The sequence below is a fragment of the Motacilla alba genome, chromosome 3 (assembly GCF_015832195.1).
Source record: "Motacilla alba alba isolate MOTALB_02 chromosome 3, Motacilla_alba_V1.0_pri, whole genome shotgun sequence".
In the NCBI taxonomy this organism is placed as follows: domain Eukaryota; kingdom Metazoa; phylum Chordata; class Aves; order Passeriformes; family Motacillidae; genus Motacilla; species Motacilla alba.
Genome location: NC_052018.1, coordinates 104,635,129 through 104,658,651, shown reverse-complemented (window position 1 = coordinate 104,658,651; position 23,523 = coordinate 104,635,129). Strand labels below are relative to the sequence as shown.

The 23,523-nt window shown below is 53.3% G+C and overlaps 4 protein-coding genes across 6 annotated transcripts; all 4 read right to left on the bottom strand.

The window, feature by feature from the left end:
* Positions 1 to 834: 834 nt before the first annotated feature.
* Positions 835 to 3,152, bottom strand: GNMT (glycine N-methyltransferase). The gene is made up of 6 exons (XM_038131422.1): positions 2,828 to 3,152; positions 2,548 to 2,675; positions 2,164 to 2,277; positions 1,512 to 1,654; positions 1,238 to 1,359; positions 835 to 1,143 (listed from the first exon to the last, which is right to left on the bottom strand). The coding sequence occupies exons 1-6, from the start codon at positions 3,031 to 3,033 to the stop codon at positions 972 to 974; spliced, it is 885 nt and encodes a 294-aa protein (XP_037987350.1). The 5' UTR covers positions 3,034 to 3,152; the 3' UTR covers positions 835 to 971.
* A 265-nt stretch (positions 3,153 to 3,417) lies between these two features.
* CNPY3 (canopy FGF signaling regulator 3) lies at positions 3,418 to 7,065 on the bottom strand. The gene is made up of 6 exons (XM_038131423.1): positions 6,913 to 7,065; positions 5,088 to 5,211; positions 4,861 to 4,957; positions 4,340 to 4,462; positions 4,036 to 4,153; positions 3,418 to 3,900 (listed from the first exon to the last, which is right to left on the bottom strand). Exons 1-6 carry the CDS (start codon positions 7,061 to 7,063, stop codon positions 3,695 to 3,697), a joined length of 819 nt encoding a protein of 272 aa, XP_037987351.1. The 5' UTR covers positions 7,064 to 7,065; the 3' UTR covers positions 3,418 to 3,694.
* Positions 7,066 to 7,353: 288 nt separating this feature from the next.
* Positions 7,354 to 8,928, bottom strand: PTCRA (pre T cell antigen receptor alpha). Of its 3 annotated transcripts, XM_038131427.1 has the most exons (4): positions 8,674 to 8,755; positions 8,218 to 8,529; positions 7,944 to 7,979; positions 7,354 to 7,613 (listed from the first exon to the last, which is right to left on the bottom strand). In XM_038131427.1, the coding sequence occupies exons 1-4, from the start codon at positions 8,723 to 8,725 to the stop codon at positions 7,504 to 7,506; spliced, it is 510 nt and encodes a 169-aa protein (XP_037987355.1). In that variant the 5' UTR covers positions 8,726 to 8,755; the 3' UTR covers positions 7,354 to 7,503. The 3 variants fall into 3 exon arrangements, with proteins under 3 accessions (XP_037987355.1, XP_037987352.1, XP_037987353.1); XM_038131424.1 differs by having other exon boundaries at positions 8,218 to 8,928; XM_038131425.1 differs by lacking the exon at positions 7,944 to 7,979 and having other exon boundaries at positions 8,218 to 8,928.
* Positions 8,929 to 9,154: 226 nt separating this feature from the next.
* Positions 9,155 to 23,436, bottom strand: POLR1B (RNA polymerase I subunit B). The gene is made up of 15 exons (XM_038131418.1): positions 23,187 to 23,436; positions 22,942 to 23,109; positions 20,804 to 20,950; positions 19,865 to 19,997; positions 18,700 to 18,836; positions 17,999 to 18,222; positions 17,143 to 17,314; positions 16,103 to 16,274; positions 15,019 to 15,300; positions 14,319 to 14,452; positions 13,716 to 13,886; positions 12,970 to 13,126; positions 12,175 to 12,371; positions 11,531 to 11,784; positions 9,155 to 10,701 (listed from the first exon to the last, which is right to left on the bottom strand). The coding sequence occupies exons 1-15, from the start codon at positions 23,328 to 23,330 to the stop codon at positions 9,822 to 9,824; spliced, it is 3,372 nt and encodes a 1,123-aa protein (XP_037987346.1). The 5' UTR covers positions 23,331 to 23,436; the 3' UTR covers positions 9,155 to 9,821.
* Positions 23,437 to 23,523: the final 87 nt, after the last annotated feature.

Below are 23,523 nucleotides of genomic sequence, written 5' to 3'. Positions count from 1 at the left end.
GCTGGTGGCATTGCATATCCCCTGCTTCCCAGCCTTTTCCAAGGGTGCCCAACAAATGGCACTAGAGCTGTGTTTGGCAGCTGCTGTGGCCAGGTGCCTGCAGCTGCCCTCAGCTTTGTGCAGCCCAAGGGCTTGCTGGTGCCAGGTTTTGCCCCACCTGCTGCAGGCACTGAGCTTGCTGACAGCTGGATCCTTGGGCCAAGTGTGGCTGTGAAGGCCTGCTCCCCCTGGGGCTCCTCTGCTAAGGGCTGGTTTCACAGCAGCTTCTGGCATTCCACGTGTGAGTTTGCAGCTGGTGCTTGCCTGGAGCCCTGTGGCTCTGGCTCTGGTGCCCGAGCGTGTTCAGGCAGGGCTATCCCTGACCGCACTGCTCCGTGCTGCAGGATCTGGGCACCACATCTTCCCCAGGGTGGGAGGGAGGGAGCTGCAGCCACAGCAGAAACACTGGTGGAGGCTCCAGCGTGGAGCCTCCCCACTCTGGAAGCTCCACTGGGGGAGTGGGTACCCCTGTGTGGGGCTGAGGAGTGTCAAGAACAGGAGTCAGCACCTGTTTGGGAGCTGCACGTGAGAAAACAGGTTCCAGCGCACTCCTGTGAGCGGTGCTGCAGGGACACAGCCGGGGTGTGCAACCACCTGGGAGCCAGCTCTCCCCTCCTTCCTGCTTCAAGGGAAGCCCCAAGCCCCACCTGCAGCTGGGGCCTTGGTGGGGCAGCTGTGCCTGCGCCCATCCTGTGCCACCCTCAGGCTGAGCACCTCCTTCCACAGAGTCCTGAGGAGGCAGTGGCCGTCCCCCTCGCCCCGTACCCTGCCCATACAGGGACACACGGACCATGATCGAAGGTAGCTCTCACAAGTGTTCTTAATTAAGGGGAGGGGTCTCCCAGGTGGCTCTCAGCCATGTCCCCACCCCCTGCTTGGACCCACAGCTGCTTGGAGCTCTCAGCCACCACAGTCCCATCTCCGTAGCGCCCTCAGCCTGTCTTCTTCACGACGTGGATGAAGTAGCAGGGCACGTGGGCCTGTCCTGGTGTGTAGGGCTGGAAGTCGCCCAGGACGCTGTGCTGGCACTTTCCCTGGAAGGCACCTTTCAGCAGGGCTGTGAAGGCCTCCAGCCGGTGCGGGTAGTACGAGAGGCGAAACTTGCTGCAAGGAGGCAGTGCTGGTGAGGCAGGGGGACAGCGGGGCACAGAGCCAGCCACCCCCCCAGGCCGGGAGCCACCTCTGCAGCTCTTCTCACCTCAGCTCCGGGTCCGCCCCCGCCTCAGTGGGGGGGACCTGCACCGTGTAGTCCAGGGTCACCATGTGTGCCTTGTTGTTTACCAGCAGCACCGAGGTGGTGATGTCCTTGGTCAAGTCGCTCTGGGAGACCACAGGAGGACATCTGTGTCCTGTGGGGACTCAGTGGCCCCCAGCCTGGGCACAATCCTGCTGCCTGCCCTGCCTGGCCCCCTTGAGGCCGTGGGGCTGGGGCAAAGGGGATTGGGATGGGGCAGGGCCTGCCAGCCACCGACCTTGTAGTAGATGTTCTTGCCGGGCGGCGCGCAGCCCGTGGCCAGGATGTGATCGTAGTTGCGGTGGTCAATGACCAGGACACCCCCGGGCCGCACCATGCTGGCAATGTTCCTCAGGGCCAGCTTGTGGTCACTCTGGTCCCCTGGAGAGGAAACTATGGCGTCTCCAAGCACTGGCTGTGCCCCGTGGCACAGTCCATATGGCCTCGTCTTACCCATACACACGTACGCATGCACACGCAAATACCTGCCCCTACCATCTTCCCCCAAATCTCAGCTTGGAGAACCCACAGCCCCACCCATGGCATGAGCTCAGGCACGTTCTCAGCCTCACTGGAGCAGAGCGTGCCATGTGGGAAACCCACCACCCGCCTTTGTAGCACAAATCTGGGTGTGCCTCCAGCCTTGTCACAGCAGTGACATCGATGCACAAACCTCCACCATGACCATTGAACCCAGTAGGCCCATTCATGTCACAGACTGGGGCAGCGAGGCCTCAGCTCCACCCTCCCTGGAGATGGGCCACGAAACAGCAGCTCCACTGTGTGTAATCCCATCCCACTAATGCCATGACTTAGGACACGTTCTCAGCTTGCTGGAAGACACTATGCACACACAGGTGCTCACCCTCCTCTCCCCTGCCCCAACTCACCTTTGAAATCAGGCAGATGTGCAAAGGAGTTCCCTAGGCAGATCACTGCATCAAACCCATCCCCTGGCTTCTCCAGGTCCTTCTCCAGTGTGAGCCAGTTGGCCTCCTCGATGACTGCAGCACAGGGAAATGGATAAGGTTAGGGACACCCAACAGCCTCCCCTGCCTGCAAGACCCCATCCCAGCATCACCCAGCCCTTCCCAGGTCCCTGTAGCTGCTGGCTCTGGCCTCTGGCCAGCAGCCAGACAGGCAAGGACCATGGCTTGTCCCAGCCAGCGGCAGTCCCAGATGAGCCATCTCATCTGGCGCGGGGCCACGGACAGCGCGCTGGGGGGAGAGTGTCAGTGTCCGCAGGCCCCTCCCGGCCCCCACAGCCCCCGCACCCCATCGGTCGAAGGGCTCCTCCTTGCGCCGCTCCCAGCGCTCCTTCAGCGCGTACTTGAGCATCTTGTCGCTGGCATCCACGCTGGTCACCTGGAAGCCCTCCTCGAGCAGCATGATGGAGTCCACCCTGGGGACACGGCTGTCAGCGGGGCCGGGGGCAGCACAGGGGGCCAGGGAGGGGGGCACTGGGGATGGCCGGGGGCAGCGAGGCCCCGGGTAGCCCCGGGCAGGGGGAAGGGACACCTGGGAGATGGGCGGGAGCGGGGCGCGGGGCCTCACCCGGTGCCGCAGGCCACGTCCAGGACGGAGCGGCAGCGGTGCTGGCGGAGCAGCGCCAGGAGCCAGCTGCGGTACTCGGCCGTGCGGCCCCGCGTGTCCCCGATGTACAGCTGCCACACGCGGGCCGCCCGCCCGTCCGCGTACTGGTCCGGCAGCCCCTCCGCCGCCACTCCCAGCGACCGCGTCCGGTACACGCTGTCCACCATCCCGCCGCCGCCGCCGCCGCCGCCCCGGACCCGGACACCGACACGGCCGCGGCCCCTCAGCCTCGCTGCGCCGCGCCCCCGCCGCGCCCCGCCCCCGCGCGCGCGCCAATCCCCGCCGCGTCCGCCCCCGCGCGCCCGCCAATCGCCGCTCGCGCCGCGCCCCTCCCGCCCCCCGGCCGGGCCACGCCCCCCCGGCCGCGGCCCCGCCAATGAGCGCCGCCCGGCAGCGCTCGCGCCGCGCCCCCTCACGGCCCCGACCTTTGGCTCGGCGGGGGCAGGGCCCGGCTCGGCCCCGCTCCGGCCTCCCCGGGACCGGGCCGCGGCAGCGCTCAGCCCGCACCCGGCAGCAGCAGCAGAAGCAGGGCCGGCAGTGGCGGCGGCAACTCTGGGGAAAACGTCTTTATTTACAGTCCCGGCGGCGTGCGAGGAGCCGGCGGCGGGGCAGCACTCGCGGCCTCCCGGAGCTGGAGCCCCGGGCAGGGATGCGGCAGGGCTGGGGCCGCGGCTCCGTGACACCGAATCGCGGGATAGCACCCAGGCTGGCAAGGCGGGGCCAGGCGCTCCCGTCTCCCCCGAGTCACAAGTCCCTTTTCCTTTGGTACCCATAGGCACAGCGGGGTGAAACCCCGGAGCTGCGGCCCCGGGGGCAAGGGCTGCTTGCCTACAGCTCATCAGCTGGGCTGTGGGTGAGCGGAGCCTGCTCCTGGACCCCCTCCAGGGCCTCCCCTGTGTCCGGAAGGCTGGCAGCTCCCTCGCGCTCATCCTTCTGGCCCTTTTTCTTCTTCTTCCCGCTCTTTTTTTTGCTCTGCTTCTCCCCCACGCTTGCCAAATCACCCTTCTTGCCAGTCCACTTCTCTGCCAGGCAGCCTAGGGAAAAGAGGAGAAGAGAGGGGCAGAGCGGGCTCTGCTGGAGAGGCAGGACTCCCCATGCTTTAGCAAGGCTCCCCTGCCCTCCTGAGCATTCCTGCATTATTTCAGCCTCTGGCAGGAGGCAGGACTTACTTGTGTCCTTTCCTTTTAGCACATGGTTGGCACAGAGAAACTGGGAGAGATCCTCCGTCTGGTGGTGCCTGTACCAATCTTCGATCACATCTTCATACTCCTCTACCAGCACATCGCACTAGGGCAGACAGGAGAGCCCAGCTCCAGACACGTGCTGGTGTGGCAGGACCTGGGCCAGGCTCCTGCCACAGGTCCTGCCAACATCCTGCTCCCAGCAGCGCACCCCTGGATGCTCTCCCCCCTTCCCACTCCAGCCTACAAGGTCATAGCAGCCACTGAGGGCCAATCCCACGGGGCAGGGTACCTGCTTTTTGAGGTCAGCCACCTCAGCGGAGGTCTCATTCCACAGCTCGTAGGGGATGTCCATCACCACCTTGACACCCTTGTGCACCAGATTGTGCAGGGTCTCGAACGTCTCTGACATGCCCTGTGAGGGAGGGAGCAGCGCTGCCTGGTGAGGCGGTGCTCCTCCCGCAGGGCTCCCACTCTCTCCTCCCAGTGCCAGCCACACAACCCTGCCCAGCCATGCAGGAACATGCAAGCCAGATCCCTGGGGCATCAGCGTTACCGGGGGAAGTTCAAGTGGCAGCCCCCTGCAAACCTGGTCCCAAACCCAAAAGGAAGACAGCCCCAAGTTCCTTCTATGCCTGCCCACCGCCACCAAAGACAGCACCCCACGTCTGACTTGGGGGGCAGCGTGGCCTCTCATGCCAGGCACTATCAGGGAGTCCAGAGGATGGGAAGAATGAACCTGGTTTGTCACTCTGGCAGGGAAGGGATGGGCGAGGCACATTTGGGAGCAGGAACTGGAGGAATGGCCCTCACCTTAGCGAATCTGTTACTGCCGCTCCTCTCCTTGTGCAGGTTGTAATCCAACAGCCGCTTGCAGATGTTCTCTGTCACCTCAATTAACCGGATGTCCCTGCACGGAGAGAAAGGCTCAGGCTTGGCGTGGGCCCCCAGCAACAGCCAGGCACAGGGTGAGCCTCCCAAAGCCCCCGGCTCCAGGGGCAGTGACAGCAGCAGGAGCCTCCCGTCCCACGCCCACTTACGACTGTGTGTACTTGACAGCAGAGCCCTTCCCGTCCAGGAAGCCATACTTGGTGTCGATCACCTCCTTCGTCCTGCCGGTCTCCTCGAAGGCGGATTTCAGCTCCACTGCTACGTACTTGCACACTGTGGGAAGGAGAGAGGGCAAGCGCTTTAGGGGGTGTCGCTGTTCTGACAGGCAGCGTGACAGAGCACCTGGGACAGCAGCAGGAACCAGCCCAGGAACTGGGCAGGCCAAAGCTGCTGTGAGCACAAAACACATTTTCGCCATCCAGAGAAATAACCAGGAATGGCTCAGCTGCTTCCACTGGAGAACGCTTGAAGCTGGAGCACCCAAACCAATGCTTCAGTGTAAACCAGCGGCTGTGGCACAGCTGGAAGTCACACAGGCTCAGTTCTGCCTGCAGCTTTCCCCCCAGAAGCCTCCACCTCCCTGCCACAAGCTGCTCTCCTCCTTTGGGAAGAGCACGGGGTCTTTTCACAATGCAAGTCCCAGGGTGGCTCAGAGCTTCACCTCGTGATGGCAGCACGTCCCATCTGGTACTGGTTCTGTGCTCGCAGTGCTCTGGGGACACTGTGGTGTGCTGGGGACTGAGCAGCTGGCAGGGCTCGGTGGGCTGGGTGACAGCACAAAGTGCTGGCCGTGGCCTCCAGCACCACAGCCTGCAGCAGAGACCACATCATCAACAGATTTAGAACACAGTGCAGGGTTATCTTTATAAAGCTAAAAAAAGGCTTTATTTCTTCTGTAAAAAGAGCCCAACAGAGCTACAGAAACAGACAGCAGGAAAAGTATCTCAGGGGTTTACAAGTGAGAATGGGGAGGAATGGAAGCCAGGCATGGTGTGGCTATTCCTCCCTGAAAAACAGGGTCTCGGGAGGCTGGAGAAAGCTTTGTCCAGTGCTGTGGGGTCCTGTTTGTCAGGAGCCACGTCTTCTTCGAGCTCCACTTTAGGAGAAGTGCCAATCTTCAGCAAGAATGGTCTGACAGCAATGAGCCAGTGTCTTCTCCCAGGCAATTATGTGAGTTGAGAGATGCCCCAGGCAGGAAGAGAGCCACGTGGCTTCTCCAGAGCTCCCGTGCACGCGTTGAGAAGCCCTGTGCACACCTCCTGCACAATCCTTCTGCCACAAGGGGCTGGAGGCAACTGTGGCCGTTTCTCGGGTGGGATGATCTCTCCTTCCTGCAGACCCTTGGAGCTCAGATCTGAAGGATGTCCCCCCTCCACACCGCACCTGCTGCAGTGTCCCCACACATGCCAGGAGTGCTCAGTGCTGAGTCCAGTTATCCAGATGCTTCCTGCAGCTTTTGCTGTGCACTGACACAGGTCCGAAGCCTGGGCAGGAAGAGGAGCAGAGGGTGGTCAGTGCTTGCTCTGATGCTTCTCTGAGGTTACGCTGGTGCCACACCAGAACTCGGACATTAGCATCTCCAGAGCTGCTTCCCCGGCAGGGAAAGTTTTGTAAAGAACTCCCTATTTTTTAAATTTTCTCTTTACTGTCGAGCTCCACATGTGCCTGCACAACAAAGACAGAGGAAACCGCACCAGGCAGCAAATGCCCGTCATGACCTACCCTGGACTGCCTGCGAACCAAAGGGATACTCAGATAGGAAGCATCACAGAGACCAAACTGTAAGCAGCACACACGACCAGTCCCAGCTACGAACCGGCAGGCGATCAAGCGACTGCCGGGAACAGCGATGCCCGCGGGCAGGAGGCGGGCAGAGGAGCAGCCCGCGGGGGCGCAGCCCCGCACCAGCAACCCCCGGCCCGAGCAGACAGCGGGCGGGCGCCGATCAGCCCGGGCCCCCGAGGCCCCGCTTACCCTCGCACTTGCTGGGCAGTCGCACCCAGTCCGAGTCGTCGCCCCCTGCCAGCGCCGCCGCCATCAGCAGCATCAGCAACGCTGCCCCCGCCGCCGCCGCCATGACTCCGCTTCCGGGGCGCGCTCCCGCCCCGCCACGCCCGGTTACCATGGCGACCCCGCCGCGCCGGCCAATGGCGGAGGCGCGCGTGACCCGCGTGACCAATCCCCGCCGGCCGTCGCCAACCAATCCCAGCGGCGCGCGGCCCCCGTGGCCCCGCCCCCGGGCGGTCCCGCCGGGCGCCCACGTGGGAAGGGGCGCGCACGTGGCCGCCCCCTAGGGACCTTCCCTGCCTCTGGAATTCTGGAAACTTCCCCCCCCCGTGGTACCTTGGGGTCCCTTCCCATCCTCCAGGTAATTCCGGGGCCTTGCCACCCACAGAAATGTGTGAGCTCCTCTCTCTCGTCTCCTCAATCCAATATTCCCATCCTGTACCTCCCCCAGCCAACACTGGGTCCCCTCTTTAGTATCCAGAACATTTCCAATGACTTCCACGCCCCTACACCAAACCAGCGGACTTACCCTTCAGACGTGGGCAGTTGCCCATGCCCTCAGCTCTGGGCGAGGAGGATGGAGGTGAGGACTGCATCAGAGAGCAAGACCTTCAGCAGCACCACGCGGACTGCCATAAGCAGCGCTGCCAGGGCAGGGGCCGGTGACACTGCAATGGAAGGGTGAGGTGATACCGGCCGCAGACACCCCCCTGCACCCACGTGCTTTCCAGGTCTGCCATGGGGCCATGTTTGGGCACACTTGGGATCTTTACACATGCCAGAGACACCTCATGTCACCCTCATGCTGTTCTGAGGGCAGGCTGGCTCTGACCCAGTTTCCCCATTCTTCCCACCAAGGTGAAGCTTCCCTCCCTCTTCCCCAGTCCCACAACAGTGAGGAAAACCCATCCCAACCACCACGTAGCCCCAGCCAAGCCACTGCCGGGGCTTTCTCCCTGGCAGCTGACATTCCCACCAGGCAGGGGCCAGAGACTCACCAGCTGTGCTACAGAGCTCTGCTGCCTCCTCGTTGCCTGTGGGATGAAAGAGCAGCTGGGGAGGCACTGGCGGCCCAGCACCAGGTGCATGGCAGGGCTAGCCACAAACCCCTTCCTGTGATCGGGACAGCAACGTTTGCCCCCAGGGCCTCACACCTGCTCCCTGCTGGCCCCAGAGGCCCTGCCAAGCTCCCTCCTCGGGGGCCACCAGTGCACCCACTCGGCTGGGCAGCAGTGGCCAAGGCGGGCAGAGGGGGTGGCAGCAGGGCCATACCCGTGATGCGGATGGGGCTGGAGCTGTGGGACGGGGAGGTCCTGTTGGCCCCCACATGGCAGGCAAGCTCCCTCTCGCGCGGGGGGTCGCTGGAAAGGAGGGAGACGGAGCAGACGGTGCCACCATCCTCCTGGGAGGCGCCATAGGCAAAGGACTGCAGGATGCTACCATTCCCACTGGAGATCCAGACAGCATGGCCAGAGCTGGGGGCCAGGTCGCTCACTACGCACACCACCAGCTGCCGGCGCTGCCCGGCCAGCACCATGCTCAAGGGCCGGGTCAGCGTAGGCAGCGGCACAGCTGCCCTGCCAACTGAGGGAGACAAGGTTGAAGGGCACTGCTTCCCCCACGCATCCCACCCAGCGCGGCCGCCAGCTCGGCAGAGCTCAGCCGCTGCGTCCAGCCTGGGTGCCACCCGGCCTTTCCGCCTCCTGGGTTTGTCCCGGGGGTACTCACGGGGCAGGAGCGGGAGCAGAGCGGCAGCCAGCAGCACCCGGAGCAGCTCCATGGCAGCGGCAGCTCATGGGGCCGCCAGGGCTCAGCCCCCATCCGCAGCTCCGGCTGCACCGCCCACCGCCGGGGCTGCGCCCCCCAGCCGGTGGAACAGCCCCGCTCCGCCCCGCCGGGGCCGCTGCTCCTTCCCGGTCGCGCCGCGGAGCGAGTCCCGGCGCCGGGGGTGCTGCGGGACGCGCGGGAACCGCCGGGCGTGCGGCACACCCGCGCCTCGCCCCCGAGCCCCGGGAGCATCCCCCGGCCCAGCAGGGCGCTGCCGGCTGGTGAAGAAGCTACACAAGAACTCCGGGCTGTAGCGCCCGGGGAACACGCTCGGCCCCGGGTGGCCCGGGCGGGCGACACCTGGGAGAGGGGGGGGTGGGTGGTAGCTGCTGTGGACTTTAGGGGAGGACGAGCTCCAGTCCTACAGGATCCATGCTGCGCATACATGAGCCAGGCTGGAAATGCCTCTGCTTTATTCTTCTTCAGCCAAATGCACCATAAACAAACCCCAGACCCCAGCAGCGCTCAGCTTGGTGACACCGAACACTTCCAGGAACACTTTGGTTACTTGCAGTCGAGGCTGTGGCTTCAGGCAGCAAAACTTTGTGCCACTTTCTTGATGACTCAAGGCACAAGGGTATTGAAAAAAAGAAAAACAAAACATGTACAATAACTTCAACACAAACCCATCGTTAAGGCATACATTTTCAAAGATTTTTCTTGAAAAAAATCAACAAAAAAAATTTTTTCGTAATTTCCAGCATTCACATCATGCTGTTTTATGACCTCTTCATACCTACAGTTTCAGCCTGAATTCAAAGAACCCCACCCATCACTCTCAACCCGGGAGCTTGGGCAGAGCAGCAATACTGCCTGATTTTCATACGCATCTCAATAGCTGGTGATCCTTTAGGAAGTCCAAACGAACCAACGGAGCCATCTTTCCTTGCCCTACACCTTGGCAAGGCCCCTGTCGTAATACAAACATCAAATTAATCTTGAACTCTTTTGAAGAACCTGAGAACTGACTTAATACCTGAAACTCAGGGATGAGGACAAGACATGATATGTGCCTCCTCCTTCCAACCATCACCAGGCCAAGGACCAAGCTACTCCACATTGAGCTTTGTTTTTATGTTCATGGCCGCCAGCTCAGCCACAAAGTAGCGGAAAACATGGGGCACAGGGACAACCTCGATGGCATCCACCTCCCTGCAGATGGAGCAGGAATACCTCCTGCTGCTTGTCACAGAGGACTGGGACAGTTTCTCCAGCACAGGGGATGTCATGCTGCCGCAGCTGGTGCACACGTAGGCTACGGAGCCGTCGGAGCAGTTGAACAGGCGGTCCTGGAGCAGGAAGGACGTGCCGTGGGCCAGCAGAGCATCCCGCTCCATCTCGCCGAAGCGGATCCCGCCTTCCACGTTCCTGCCCTTGACAGGCTGGTTGGTGACAGCGTCTCGGGGCCCTGTGGTCCTCACCTGGAACTTGTCGGAGACCATGTGGCGCAGGCGCTGGTAGTACACCACCCCCACAAAGATCTCTGCCTCCAGCTCCACCCCGCTGATGCCGCTGTACATCTTCTCCGTGCCAAAGAAGTTGTAACCCGCACTCGCTAAAGTCTCACCGAAGTATTTCAGAGCAGACTTCTTCTCGGTGAAGGTGAAGGGAGTGGCATCATAGGAGACCCCATGCAGGGCTGCTGACTTCCCCGCCATGCTCTCAATTAACATCCCAATGGTCATGCGGGAGGGAAAGCCGTGAGGGTTGAAGAGGATGTCTGGAACCATCCCGTTCTCTGTGAAGGGCATGTCCTCCACGGGCCAGAGCTGGCTCAGGATACCTTTCTGTCCGTGACGGCTGGCAAATTTGTCTCCAATAGTGGGATTTCGGGGAACCCTCACAGTGATGCAAGCCTTCTTGAACTTCCCAGTGCCACGGTCATTGCTGCACAACCTAACGTTGTCCACAATGCCCACTTCCTTACTCCTGTGTAGGTGGAGGAACAATCATAGCAAAGGTGTCAGGTTAGACAATGTTTTTTAGTTTCAAAAGGAAAATGAAGCAAAAAACCTCAACCACTTATAAAATGCCTTCGGACAGCTGAGAAACACCACCAATTCTTCAAAGTATTACTCAGTAGTGAGGGAACTCGGACTATGTAAGAATTAGGGCAAGGAAGCAATCCAAAGGCAGCTTCCAAGTGCCATTCAGGTACCACTTTCAGGTGATCAGGTAATGTGCCACCCATGATTTAAAATAAGGATTATTTCAATTTGGTTCGTCTGTATCACACTTTGTATCAGATAAACTGCATCCCACTGCCATTTCCACTGTGTTAAGGCAGCAGCCCCTCTCCCTACCACCGCATTCACACCATACTGATGGGATCCCAAAATAAAGAACCCGATTCAGTTCTTCAGTAGAGAGAGAAATTCAGAGCAGAAAGGGAAGGCAAAGTGTGAGCTTTGACAAGCGCCTTGTTCAGGCTTGTGCTCCTTCTACAGATGAGCCCTCAGCCTGATATTCCACGTGCCAGGGGTCTGCTGCAGGCTTAACTGTTTATCATGTCCACATACAACCAGCACAGGCAAATCACCAAAAAAAATATCCTCCTGGGATAAGCCAGCTCTGCAGCACACACTGGCTTAGAGAAAAGATGTGATACGTGCCTGGGAGTCACCTACAGCATTAACTTGATGCTCTCTGTCATGCCATGGACACTATTACGTGAGGAGAAAAGGGAACATGTGCAGGAAAAGGGCCAACTGCCCTCCCCATGGGGTGAGCAGAGCCAGGAGTGACAAGCTGTACTTACGGATAGTACACAGTGAAGGTCTCCCCTGTGTTGAGGTTCATGAAGCTGTAGAAGGGGTCCCCAGGCTGCAGGATAGACCCCACAAAAGGCAGTCCATCAGCATCCAGCTTCTCCCCAATGTTTGGATCGCCAGGCTTGATGCCAAATACTAAATTATCTCCTGCCCTGCTGGCCTTAAGGGAAAGGTCAATGCTCTCTGCCTTGATAACACTTCCATAAGCAAATCCTCTCTGCCAGGAAGATTTATTTACGATCTAAAAAGGAGAAACAAAAGCCTGTTAAAGACTTGCTGATAACTTCAAAGAAGGAAACATTTACAAAGGTAAGCATCAGACCAAAATGGGAACATTGCCTTTTTAAAGTCTCCCAGTAAGTCACCATTCCAAAAGGCTCAAGCCTCGCATAACCCCAGTATTTTTCAAAGCTGGAAGGCCACGGCCTTGGACACACAAAGCTCTGCTCTACTTCCAGCATTGCCTGCTGTAACAACACAATCACTGCGCTGCTGAATCCGCCCAAGAGGTGTGAGCACCAGCACAGACAGAAAGCAGGCTCTTCTCAGCCGAGTATCACTCCTACTCCCAGTGCCCCACATCAAATTCCTTCACAGGACAGCAGGAATTTTTCTCCTTCTGGTGGCTTACCATTGCATCTTCCATGTCATAGCCACTGTAGGAGATGACCGCCACGATGGAATTGGTGCCAACGGGATAGCTGTCCATCCCATAATAGTCATACATGCTGGGCCTCACCAGAGGGCTCTGGGGGGTGTGCAGGTGGTACAGCTTGTTATCCGAGCGATCCTTGTAGTTGTAAACAGGAAACCCCATGGTCTGCTTTCCTGGAGGGAAGGAGGGAAACTTGGATTTATTCCTCCCTGTATCTTGTTAAGAAAAAAGCTGGAAATACTTAAAAAATTAGAGGGATTATCAATCTTAACCCCCTTGGAATTTTATAATTGTCCTAAGCCCAGCTATAATTTTCTATAAACCACAACACTCAATGCCTTTCACAGCATTTCATAAGGACTACATCTAATTTTGTTCTCTTTTCTGCAATTTCAAAATCCCCACTAAGGTTGGTGTGGTGTTTCTGGTTATGCTTACTTTGAGATTTTTTTTTTGTGTGTTTGCTTGTTTTGTTTTGTCGTTTTGGGGGGATGTATGTGTGTCTTCTCCCCAGTGGTTCCCAGAGTGAGGCCCACGTTATGTATTTCCAGGCCAAAAACCATTTGCTTCTGCAGCATCAATATCCTGGCAGGGATACAGAGGGAACAGAGTTTTGAACAGTCATATTGCTACTTGCAGAAAAGCATGAGAGATAGTGTTTTAAGGACATCTTTCTGAGAATACTGCCAGAAATTCAATATACTAGAGGAGTTAATGAAGTGTTAATCCCTCTGCCCAGTGTCTTGCAGCATTGGGTACTTCAGCACTTACCCATCTGGCACTGGTACATGTTCCGTGGACTTTGGTTGTGGTCGGAGAAGGGAATGAGATTGGCCACCACGCTCAAAATGCTGTGAGGGAAGAGTTCCTGGTGAGTGGTCACTCCAGGCACCACCTCTGACTCCTGTGTGGCCACGTTCATGAAGATCTGCAAACATCAAATTGGATAATGCTCGTTCACTTCCTTCCTTTAAAGGGAGGGAAACAAAACAAAGCTGTCTCCGATGGCTTTCTGTCCATTTCAGTTTTAGCTGTGGTTGCTGCCTGCACTGTGGAGTATTAGCAAGACAAATCAGACAGTTGGTAAACCACCCATCACAGATTAGCTGCATGGGAAGGAAGCCTGAAATACAGAACTGCAGTAACGAGTCCTCCTTTCTGTTTCCCAGTTTAATAGTTCCAAGTGGATGAACTCCCCAGCAATCCACTTGGCTGCCCAGGAGCCATTTGGCAAACATGATGTAACACAAGATGACATAGTACACACAACACAGCAATCCTTCACCTCAAATCTTCACAAAGTTAATACCAAGTGCAGATGTGAAGATCTCAAAAAGATCTCTACAGTCCAGCTATGACTCTTACCAGAAATTAATTTGCAAGAGTGAAAAAACCCCTTCTGTCACCTATTCTAGCTCTTCAACACAAGCCTCATCCTCAGCTCCTTTCATAAATATTTACCAAACCCATTTTTGGATGCCAGGTACCTCTGTAACATGGGAATATGCAAATCCCACCTGTTCCAGAGTCCCAATCCATTCATTCCTTCCATAGGACAGGTTTCTGACAGGCCGCACCATCCGGCAAGGGTTAGTGAAAATGAAGAGCCCAGGATACAGGCTGGGTTTTCCTGTCATTGGGATAAGGACCACTTCTGCCCGTGCAGGAAATCTCTTCTCTTGTGTTATCTGTTGGTGCAAAGAAATAACAATCTAGAAACACAAACCCAGTTTAACTAAACTGCACCACTGGTCACACAATGAAAATGCCAACCACAGGTGTAGCCACTAATAAAAAAGCTACGGAGAAGAGTTCTTAGAAATATTTTTAGAAAAAAACACACACAAAAAAAAAGACAGAATATGTCTTATCTTGCCTTTTCCAAGAAAATGTTCTTTCAAAAACGGTAACTTCATAAACCAACAGATGAAACACAGAGATTAATAAAAAAGGTAACACAAAAGCACACTCCAATACTAATACACAACCAAAGATAAATTACTGGGTCAGATTGGGGAAATAAAAAAAAAGGGAGCCTAAGAAGTTCCAAACATTCCTATTTTTGATCACTGCATGTTGAAGATGTTTAGCTAAGAAACATTTCGAACAAGACAACAAACCTTGAAACGGCGGAGAGTCTCTGCAATCTCGGGAGCCAGCTCCCGCTCTACCCAGCCCACCATGGAGCCATCCAGCACAACTCTGTAGCACTCTGAGTAAGGCTGGCTTGGAGCTGCATCAATGGGGGCGACACCTGTGGCAAGAGGGGGTTGATGGACAGAACAGCCAGAAAAAAAAAAAAGCAAACAAAACACAGGAGTTATTTCTGCACTTCTCAGGTCACACCTAGAAACTTTGTGAGACATCAAAAAATTCTCGGCAAAGCCATAGACGGGTTCAATGGAAAATGAAAAACATTTACAACTTACAGTGTCATTCCCTTTCCCATTTTTCTGACTGAAATAAGGATTCTCATTATTGTGGTAATCACAAGTGAACTGCAGTTCAATTCATTACGAAGTTACTGCTTAGTCCAGTTTCTCAGAACTGTGAGAAATTCCTTGTGCTTCAGTGAACATCCTCACATTACAGCACACAGCTGAGAGACACTGACAGTGAATTTTACAGGCTGATGTGCCTGCACAAGCAATGTGTTATTTACTACTAAGCAGAAGCCCAGTAAGTCAAACTTGATTTCACTTCTCAACTGAGCAGTGTGCTGTGATGCTGTGTGAAGAGCCCTTCCCAGGCACAGCGCTGCAGGGCAGGGAGGTAAGAGAGGAGAACACTTCACTAAACCATCAGGCCAGTGAAACATACCCAGGGAACATAACAAAGGCGGAATGTCTGCCACGGGCACCATCTCGGTGACAATTTCACACAGAGCTGTCATGTGGTTCATCAGCCCACAGGGCTCTCCATCCGGGGTGTCCACAGGGCACAGGAAGCCCCAGGATTCGGGCAGCAGCTTGCGCACGGTCGTGGTTCTCATCTGGGAAAACGCCGCCCCTCTGTGTATGCAGCGGAAGTGCGAGAGGTAGCGGATGAAATTCAGCTTGTCCCCCACCACACAGAGACCGCTGGCCTGCAACATGCCCAGCCCTGGGGAACAAAGGGGAGATTTACGTCAGGAGCTCATCCAGCTTTAAGAAACACAGGATGATGTTACAGGGCGGTTTCCTATTTTTCACTGACAAGCCCTAAAGATGCTCACACTGGATCCCAACAGGGCAGGTGCATGTGCACAGGCAACTCAGTGACCTGTAAGAGACCTAGAGACTTTAAATTCCAAGCTGTTCCTTAAAATCTAGTTCCTTTTACAAGCACGTGGAAGTAATTGCCAGTGAAGCAAATAGGAATTTGCAGCTGGTATGTTTTACCACAATTCTGCAGGTTTTTAATCTAATTTCATTTTCTAGTGGGCACTCCATTACAACACTGTCATACTGGACACTTCAGGGAAGCATCAGAAAAATCTGAATCTACATCAGAAACCTGTTTCTCTCTATTTAAGCTCACATGACTAATGGGGCAGTCGTTGTGATTAAAAAATACCCCTTCTCTGTCTTACATTGTACATCCTAAGAAGAAATACTCTTTGCGAAAGCAAATTGAATTATGCTCACTGTTTTGGAAATTGCTAAATTCCATTTCAACTGTTTATCTGGGTAGAGACTTTGCTTTCATAACTAACCTGTTCTATACCATGCACACTGCCTATCCTTGTGTATAAATCTTGCCTTTTTCCTCAACTATCCCTTCCTCAAACCCCTTTTAGCAATTGTTACAGTGTACAATGTTTGCCTACAAGCAGTTGTTTCCAGTTAAGAGCTCAATTTTACGTTGTTCCTCATTCTGTTTTATGGGGGGAAAAAAATAAGTCACCTTAAGCCTGCAGATTTACCTGTTTTAGACCTCAGGTTACCAGTTGCAAGCAGATACTCAAATGGCTTGGTGAAGTCTGGTGCCAGGCTGAATGCCTTCACCAGGCTGTCTGTATTTAGGCTGATATCTGCCTTTTCTGCTCTTTTCTCCAAAACAAACCTAACAGATTGCAGCCAGGTTTCAAGCCTCTCCTACGGTTTAAAAGTGAGAGATTTAAAATTAAAACAGGATAGGAAAGGCTCAAATTAGAACACCAGTTCTAATCTAGCACATCAGCTGCACATGCCACAGAACTCCTCTGAAATTAGCAAGATGGACAACTTTTAAGGAACTGACAGTTTTCCAGACTTATTTCCAACACTGAATTCATTCTATCAAGATGCTGATGATATATGTCAACACTAAACTAAAAAGAAAACACCCACCCAACAGCTTGGCAATCACTTCCACCCAGAATGATGACGAGTCTGGCAAATAAAGTACAATAAGAGAATTTCATAAAGCACAGACAACCCAAAGAAGAAACTGTACCTACAATCTGACCAGAAGGATAACTCTGTTTGCAGTGTACACTGTGTTCACTGTATGCCTTAGACTATTTAGGATATTAGGATTCAAAGAAAAGGGGCTGTTACCTCACTCCCCTGCTGATCTGAGAGCAAGGGCTAGGCAGAAAAACAACTTTTTCTGGCTCCTGGTAGCTGTTTTTCATAGCACTAGTTCACTTTCAAACCACTCATGTAGCAGAGAATTTTTTGCAGGCTTTCAACAAAACAATGCTATAGAAAATTCTGGCTCAAGGTGAGAAGAAAGATTATACAAATATGTAATAACACAGGGGAGTATCTTATTTGGGATGAGAACTACTATTCCACAGTGAACTTCATGGGACAGTCAAGCTTCTGAACACGACTTCTCTACTCCCAGCATCCTAAAATGAGGTATCCCTATAAATTGAATTGGAATAGATTAGTAGTAATTTACTTGTTTAAGTCAGAAGCATGTTACCAACTTCCTGATCCGTAAAGAAATGTAAAGATGTGGGAGCCATGACCTTACCTTTAAGAACATAAGGAAAAGCTGTCCTGGGGTAAGCACCTCATGATTCATAAGACTGTCTGGATTATCTTCCATGCATTCCCCTTTGGCAAAAGCATAGAGCTTCTGGGTCATCATACAGAGCAGGTAGAACTTTTCAATTCTACTGGTCAGGTGAATACAGATACAATTGCTGAAGGAAGAGGAAAAAAAAGGACAACTACCATGATCTCTTCATGCTAGCTTCATGCTCTTCAAGTCTCTCCTAAATAATTGTAAACCAATTTTTTTTAAATAAAAGCCTAACAAGGCAGACATAAACTACAAAATATTTCTGTTAGCACTATCAGTGTCCTGTCACAGAAACTCCAAATCTCCACTGCTATAAAGCCATGTATGGAAAACTGTGAGCTGAGCAACAGTCTAGCACAAACAAAGAAAGGAAAACCACACCTAATTCCTAAAGCTGGAGGAAGAGCAAACACCTACTTTACCAGAAAAATGAAATTTTTAGTTGAATGCCTGTCACACTGACAGTGTCAAAGCCAATTCCTCCACTGCTTTCTAACTTATTTCATGTAAGAAGATTTTAAAGCATTTCTTTTCTGCCATTTTAAAAGATAAAAATTATTCAGAGCTGACAGAAATTGTGTGAAACTGATAATAAACTGCAGTATTTCTGTTCATCAAATGGATCCTCAAGCAGTCACAGAGCTAGCTTTAAGCAAAAATCCCATCTAAATAGAAACTGTCACCCTCTTGTGAAACTGTTTTGGCAATACTTGTGTCAATCCATTAAAACACGTATCATCATAATACTCTCACACAATGCCTACAAATTCAACACAAAGACACTGGATCCCAGCCACATACAGACCTCAGAATGAAATCTGCAGCCTGTTCATTGCTGTACCACTCAGGCAGGTTGAGTTTCACTCTGAAGCTCTTTCCCAGGTAATCCAGGACGTTCTGCTGTGTCAAACAGCCGGCATCCACCACCGCTCTCAACATCTCAGTAACACAGTTTGCATAAAAGGTGTCGTCTTCCCTTCCTTTCACCAACTCTTCAAAAATCTGGTAGTCTGGGAAATTAACTAATGCCTGAGAAACAGAAGTTTACCAGATCAGAAAAATAAGGTCATAACAACATCTGTCTACAAAATACAGATAAAGAACTAAGGCTGTGTACTAACCCATGATTTAGGTTTTCAGTGCTCTAGAAATGCCCTTCCACAATGAAAACTACAAAATGCTGTGGGGTTGAGATGCTTAGAGAGTAATGCAGGGGATATTCATACACTGATAACGATCTCCATCCAGTCCATTCATTAGAAAAACCCCACAAAACCATGAGCGTGTGACTCTCCCCTCATCTCTTGTCCCTACAGACATTCCCTCTGCTGCAGACAATGTTTGATTAGTGTTGCACAGTTTGGATGAACTTTCTGCAATCAGAACTGGAAGGCTGACTGAAAATACTCCAAGTGGAATTAGATTCTCCTCGTAACTTAAAATAAAAATGCTTTGCAAAACTTCTGTATGTATTCAGTATAGAAATGACAAGCATTCATTGCTTACCTTCAGAGCAAATCCCAAGGGGAGGAAGAACAACTCTTTGCGAAAAATGAAATTCACCATGACACAGCCATTTTCCAAGTAGTGAAGGTTCATATTTATTGCAGTATGCTCATCCTTGACACAGTGCATCACCACCCCTGCAAAAATCACAACGTCAGCACGAGCTGCACAAAACCAAGTGGCTGCATCGCCGCGTCATGTCCAAGGAGGTGTGAGACAATTCATGGGAGAAGCTTTGGTACTTGATGGCTGAGAACATGAGGCAGATCACTCACTTCACTGTCAGTGTGCCACTTCAAATGAACACATGACCTCAACTCAGCTCTTAGCTAAAGAGGGCTGTGTCTCAGGACAGTCAGCACAGTGCTAAGAGGCTTGGAAGATGCACAAAGTTTGTAAAGAAAGACCCAGGCCTCAACTATCCTGTTTGTAACCTTTGGTTGTAGGACAGAGTAGCATACAAGTGCTGTTCCTAATGGCACTCTTATCTCTGTGTTTGGGTGGCAGTGCAGCAGCAGTGTTTCCAGGTCCAGCTCCACACTATCATCTGCAGGACAAAGGAAAATAAAACAAAAAAGGACCATCTAACCTGGCACTGCCTTGAAATAAACTAGTATGGAACAACAGTGTGTGCTCAAGAGCCATGGTCCAGTCAAATCAGCAACTGGCAACACCTGAGTTTAAAATGCTGTTTAACATTTTCTGGCTTAATTCAATTTTAAACTGGTTTTGCTGAGTATACACGACAAAGGGAAGGTGCAGCCATGAGCCCAGTTTACTCTGCTTCATGGATATTAAATCTGCCATTGTGAAGTATGGACAAAAGCAGTGAAATTACTTCAGTGGATTCCACTGACTTGTACTGAAGGTGAGGTTTTAGTTGCACCTTCCACACAACAAAAGGTGGCAAGTGCTGCAAAGCCTGGAATAAAATCTCCTCGCTCCCCATGGGTAGCTCAGACAGCTCCCACAAGGCAAGTCCCTGCTTCTTGCTTGTACCATCATGGTGGTGTGTTTACCCCTTAATTCTTACGTGCAGCAAAAAAAATTAACACTACACAAGAACTGCAACAAAACAAACGACCAAAATTCAGCTACAGATGGTCACTCCTGTTTGTCCTCAAGCAGTTGTTACCAGGATGCTGCAGGAAACTGCTGAGCTTACCATACTCTGTGAAACCAGGGCCTCTGTTTTTCCACTTGTGCCTTGCCATTGCAAGAGGGAAGTTTCGCCTGGGCATAATCAGCATCCTGATTACTTTTTCTAAGCCATTGATTATAAAGTAGCCTCCCATTTCCTGGAAGGAGGAAGAAATAATTTTAATACACTTAGAATTGGCATTGTGAGTAAAAGAAAAAAAAATGTCTGTACTATAAACGAAAACCAAACATTAAATGGGAAATAGCAAGACATGATTCAGCACTGATTTTGGAAAGGCTACTCTCCTTAGCAGGGGCTAAATGTAGCACAGTGCAAGGAAAAGGATGCATGTTCCACAATTTAGAGGAAGAAAAACCATTTGTGATCAATGGAACATATCTGAGCATCTGACATGAACTTTTTAAAGTAAGCGCTCTGAAGGTCTCATTTTGAGTTTATAAACCAGAAGGATTTTCAGAGCAGAAGATCTCTGTCTGGTCACACACAGGCTTACTTTTCCGATTTTCCTTTGTAGTTTTCTCTGTCTTTTTTTGTGAGTTCAAAATGCAGAGCTAAATAAGTCTGTATTCAATTATAGACAGCTAACATGCTACTGGGAAGACAACTGGGAATGGAAATGTCTCTTTCAGTGCCTGTTCTCCAGATCTTTCTCTCTGCAGAGTCCCCTTCACAGCACTCTCAGTTGCTGTGTAGCAGCTGAGAGGTTCTATACCAAAACTGCAGGTACTGACACCAAACAGATCCCTGTGCTCAAGAACAGCCACGGCTGCAAACTTCTCCAGCTGCTTCATCGAGCCCCCATAAACAATCTGCTTTCAAGAGAAAATGGGAAGCCAAACTTGAAATAAAATATCAATGTTCAAGCCCTGCAAAGAGAAGGTGATCTGATGGTCAGATGGCTCAGGTAAAACAGACTTTCCTGACCCTCAAAGTCCCCGTTACCTCTTCCTCCTCGTGGTGCTGCATAAGGTCTTGTGGAGAAAAACCACAGAGGTTGCACAATTTGGACTTCACCATGATTGGAATATACCCTAAGGGCTGTTTGATAGTCTCTTGTGGCATGTCATTCACTGACCAGCTGATGTCGGCCTAAAACAACACAACACCAACAGAAAGCAGGTTAAGTTGCCCTTCTAATGTTTCATGCTGTATTAACTGTACCTTTCATACAACCACAAGCAGTTGAACAGACTTGTATCACTGTAAAATGGTAGCAAAAATAAAAAAGAGCCAGTAGATACATGCATAAAGATTACACTCTGGGGAACAGGCAAAGTGGGTTTACAGAAGAAAATCACACAAGTCTGGAGTCAGGTAAAGAAGCTGCTGGCTGAGCAAGGTTGGTCTGGCTTCCTTTGCCTTCCAGACCCTCCAACAGAGCAGCCTAAATGGAAAAAGGCAGCCACAGGACAGGAGAGGAAACTTCAGAAGGTAACAGTTAAAAGCAGAAGAAGACAGCAAGTGTCCACTGAAAAGACATCCGCACTACAGGCATGACAAAATCTTTCCTTGCTTCACTTAGCACGTTCATGAGTGGTCTGAAGAGCAAGAAAGAAAAGCAAGCAGGAGAGATAATTTATTATCAAGTCCTGTCAGTCTGTGTGAAGAAAAACTGTGGGAGCAAAGAATCCTAACTTTAGATGCAGAATGATGGGCTTTGAGAGAGCTGATGACCTGCAGGAGAGAAACACTGGCACTGCAATACAGGAACATGGGTTCAACATCTGGCAGCAGCTACAATGAGTAAACTGAGTCTCAGAAATTACTGGAAAAGGGAAGGGAAATGCTACTGTGCCCCTTTAAATCCACGGGGCAGCCTTACACAGGGACTGCTGCAGCCTGGCCTACACCTGAAGTGATGATAAAAGGTCTACGGCTGCTCTGTAGACTGGGGCTCACATCCTACCCTGGGGCAGTGGGAACTGAGGCAGGGATATGGAGCTAAAGCAGCACGGTGGAAACAGGGAGTGATTACTGATTGTTTTCTGCTGTGCATGGGCAGGGAAGGGCAGAGGTTAACCCGTCCCAGCACAAGACAATGCTTTTTCACACAAGGCACAGCAAACTGTTCTAACTGCTCCAAGCATTAAAAATAATTAAACAGACAGACAATGGGAAAAAGAAAAGAGATGGGAAATAATTCAGGTAAGAAAAAAAAATCAGCTGTAGCTCAGGAGAACCTAATATCCACAGGGAATACAGCTGTGAACAATCTGCACTGCCCCACTTACATTTTCAGATAGGGTACTGCACTTAGAGTGGCTTTTATCATGGCAAGGTGTGCAACTTCAGAAAAAATAATAAAAAAAAAAAAAAGAAAAAGAAAACAAGCAAAAAACCTGAAATTCCAAGCAAGCTCTCCCTTGCACCAGGTACCTCACATAAGCAATCAGCTCAGACACAACTACATAATTTTAATAGAAAACAGCAAGGTGCCATCTTTTCACACTGCAAAGGACAATATCTGCCGGGGATGCTTACTCTCTAGGCAAATTTCAGAGCACTTCACAAAAACCATGAACCTGTGAACAGGAGAGATTTATAGCTCTGGACTTCTGTATGGGAGCAACGCTGCTTTTGACACCTAGATTCCTGCAGAAACAAGACCTGGATTGTGCTGCTCTCTGGGATGACACGGGTCTCCATCCGAGGTCTTCCAAGCCAGCTGGCTGCTTGCGGGGAGAAAGAAGGGCAGCGGGGCCGGGACCGCGACAAGCCTGATGTGCGGGGGAAAACAGCGAGGGCACACATCACCAACACCCCAGAGCCCACGGGGGCAGCGCTCCCGGAACCCCCCGAGAGATCGGCGAGCCGGGAAGGGACCTTTAAAACTACAGCACAGGGCCGGGACAGGGACACGCGTGTGCGGGGCTCGGCGGGACAGGGACACGCGTGTGCGGGGCTCGGCGGGACAGGGACACGCGTGTGCGGGGCTCGGCCGGGACAGGGACAAGCGTGTGCGGGGCTCGGCCGGGACAGGGACACGCGTGTGCGGGGCTCGGCCAGCCCCACAGGACAGGACACGCGTGTGCGGGGCTCGGCGGGACAGGGACACGCGTGTGCGGGGCGCGGGCACTTACGGTGATCCTGCCGCGGTAGGTGCTGCGGAGCCCGCGGCACTCAGCCGGGAACACCCTCCTCTCCTGGCACACCGTCCCGGCCGGCACGGCGGGAGGGGCGATGGACACCCCGACCAGCGTCAGCGCCAGCCGGGTGTCCTTCAGCGCGAACTCCACCGAGGGCACATCCTGCAACGGCACCGGGTCAGCGCGGCGGGGCCGGGGGAGGGCCCGGCGCCGCGCCCCCCGCCCCGCGCCCCCCGCACCTGCACGGCGCGATAGACGCCCTCGCTGATGGCGTAGTTGAAGGACTCGATGTGGGCGCTGGTGAGGTCGCGCTGGGTCGTGCCGCGCCGCGGCGGCCGCAGCCGATGCGGGTCCGGGCGCGGCTGCGTCCCGGTGCCCGCCATGCCGCGCGCTCCTCCTCACGGGAAGCGCCGCGCGCGCGCGGGCACCGCCGCGTGCGCGGGGGCTGGCGCCGCCTCCCGCCGCGCGTGCGCTCCGCGCCCGTTCCCTGTCCCCGCCCCTCCCGTTCCCCCTCCCCGCGCGCGCCGCTTCCCGGCCGCTCCAGGGGCGCGTCCATCCCTGAGGGCCGCTCCTGTC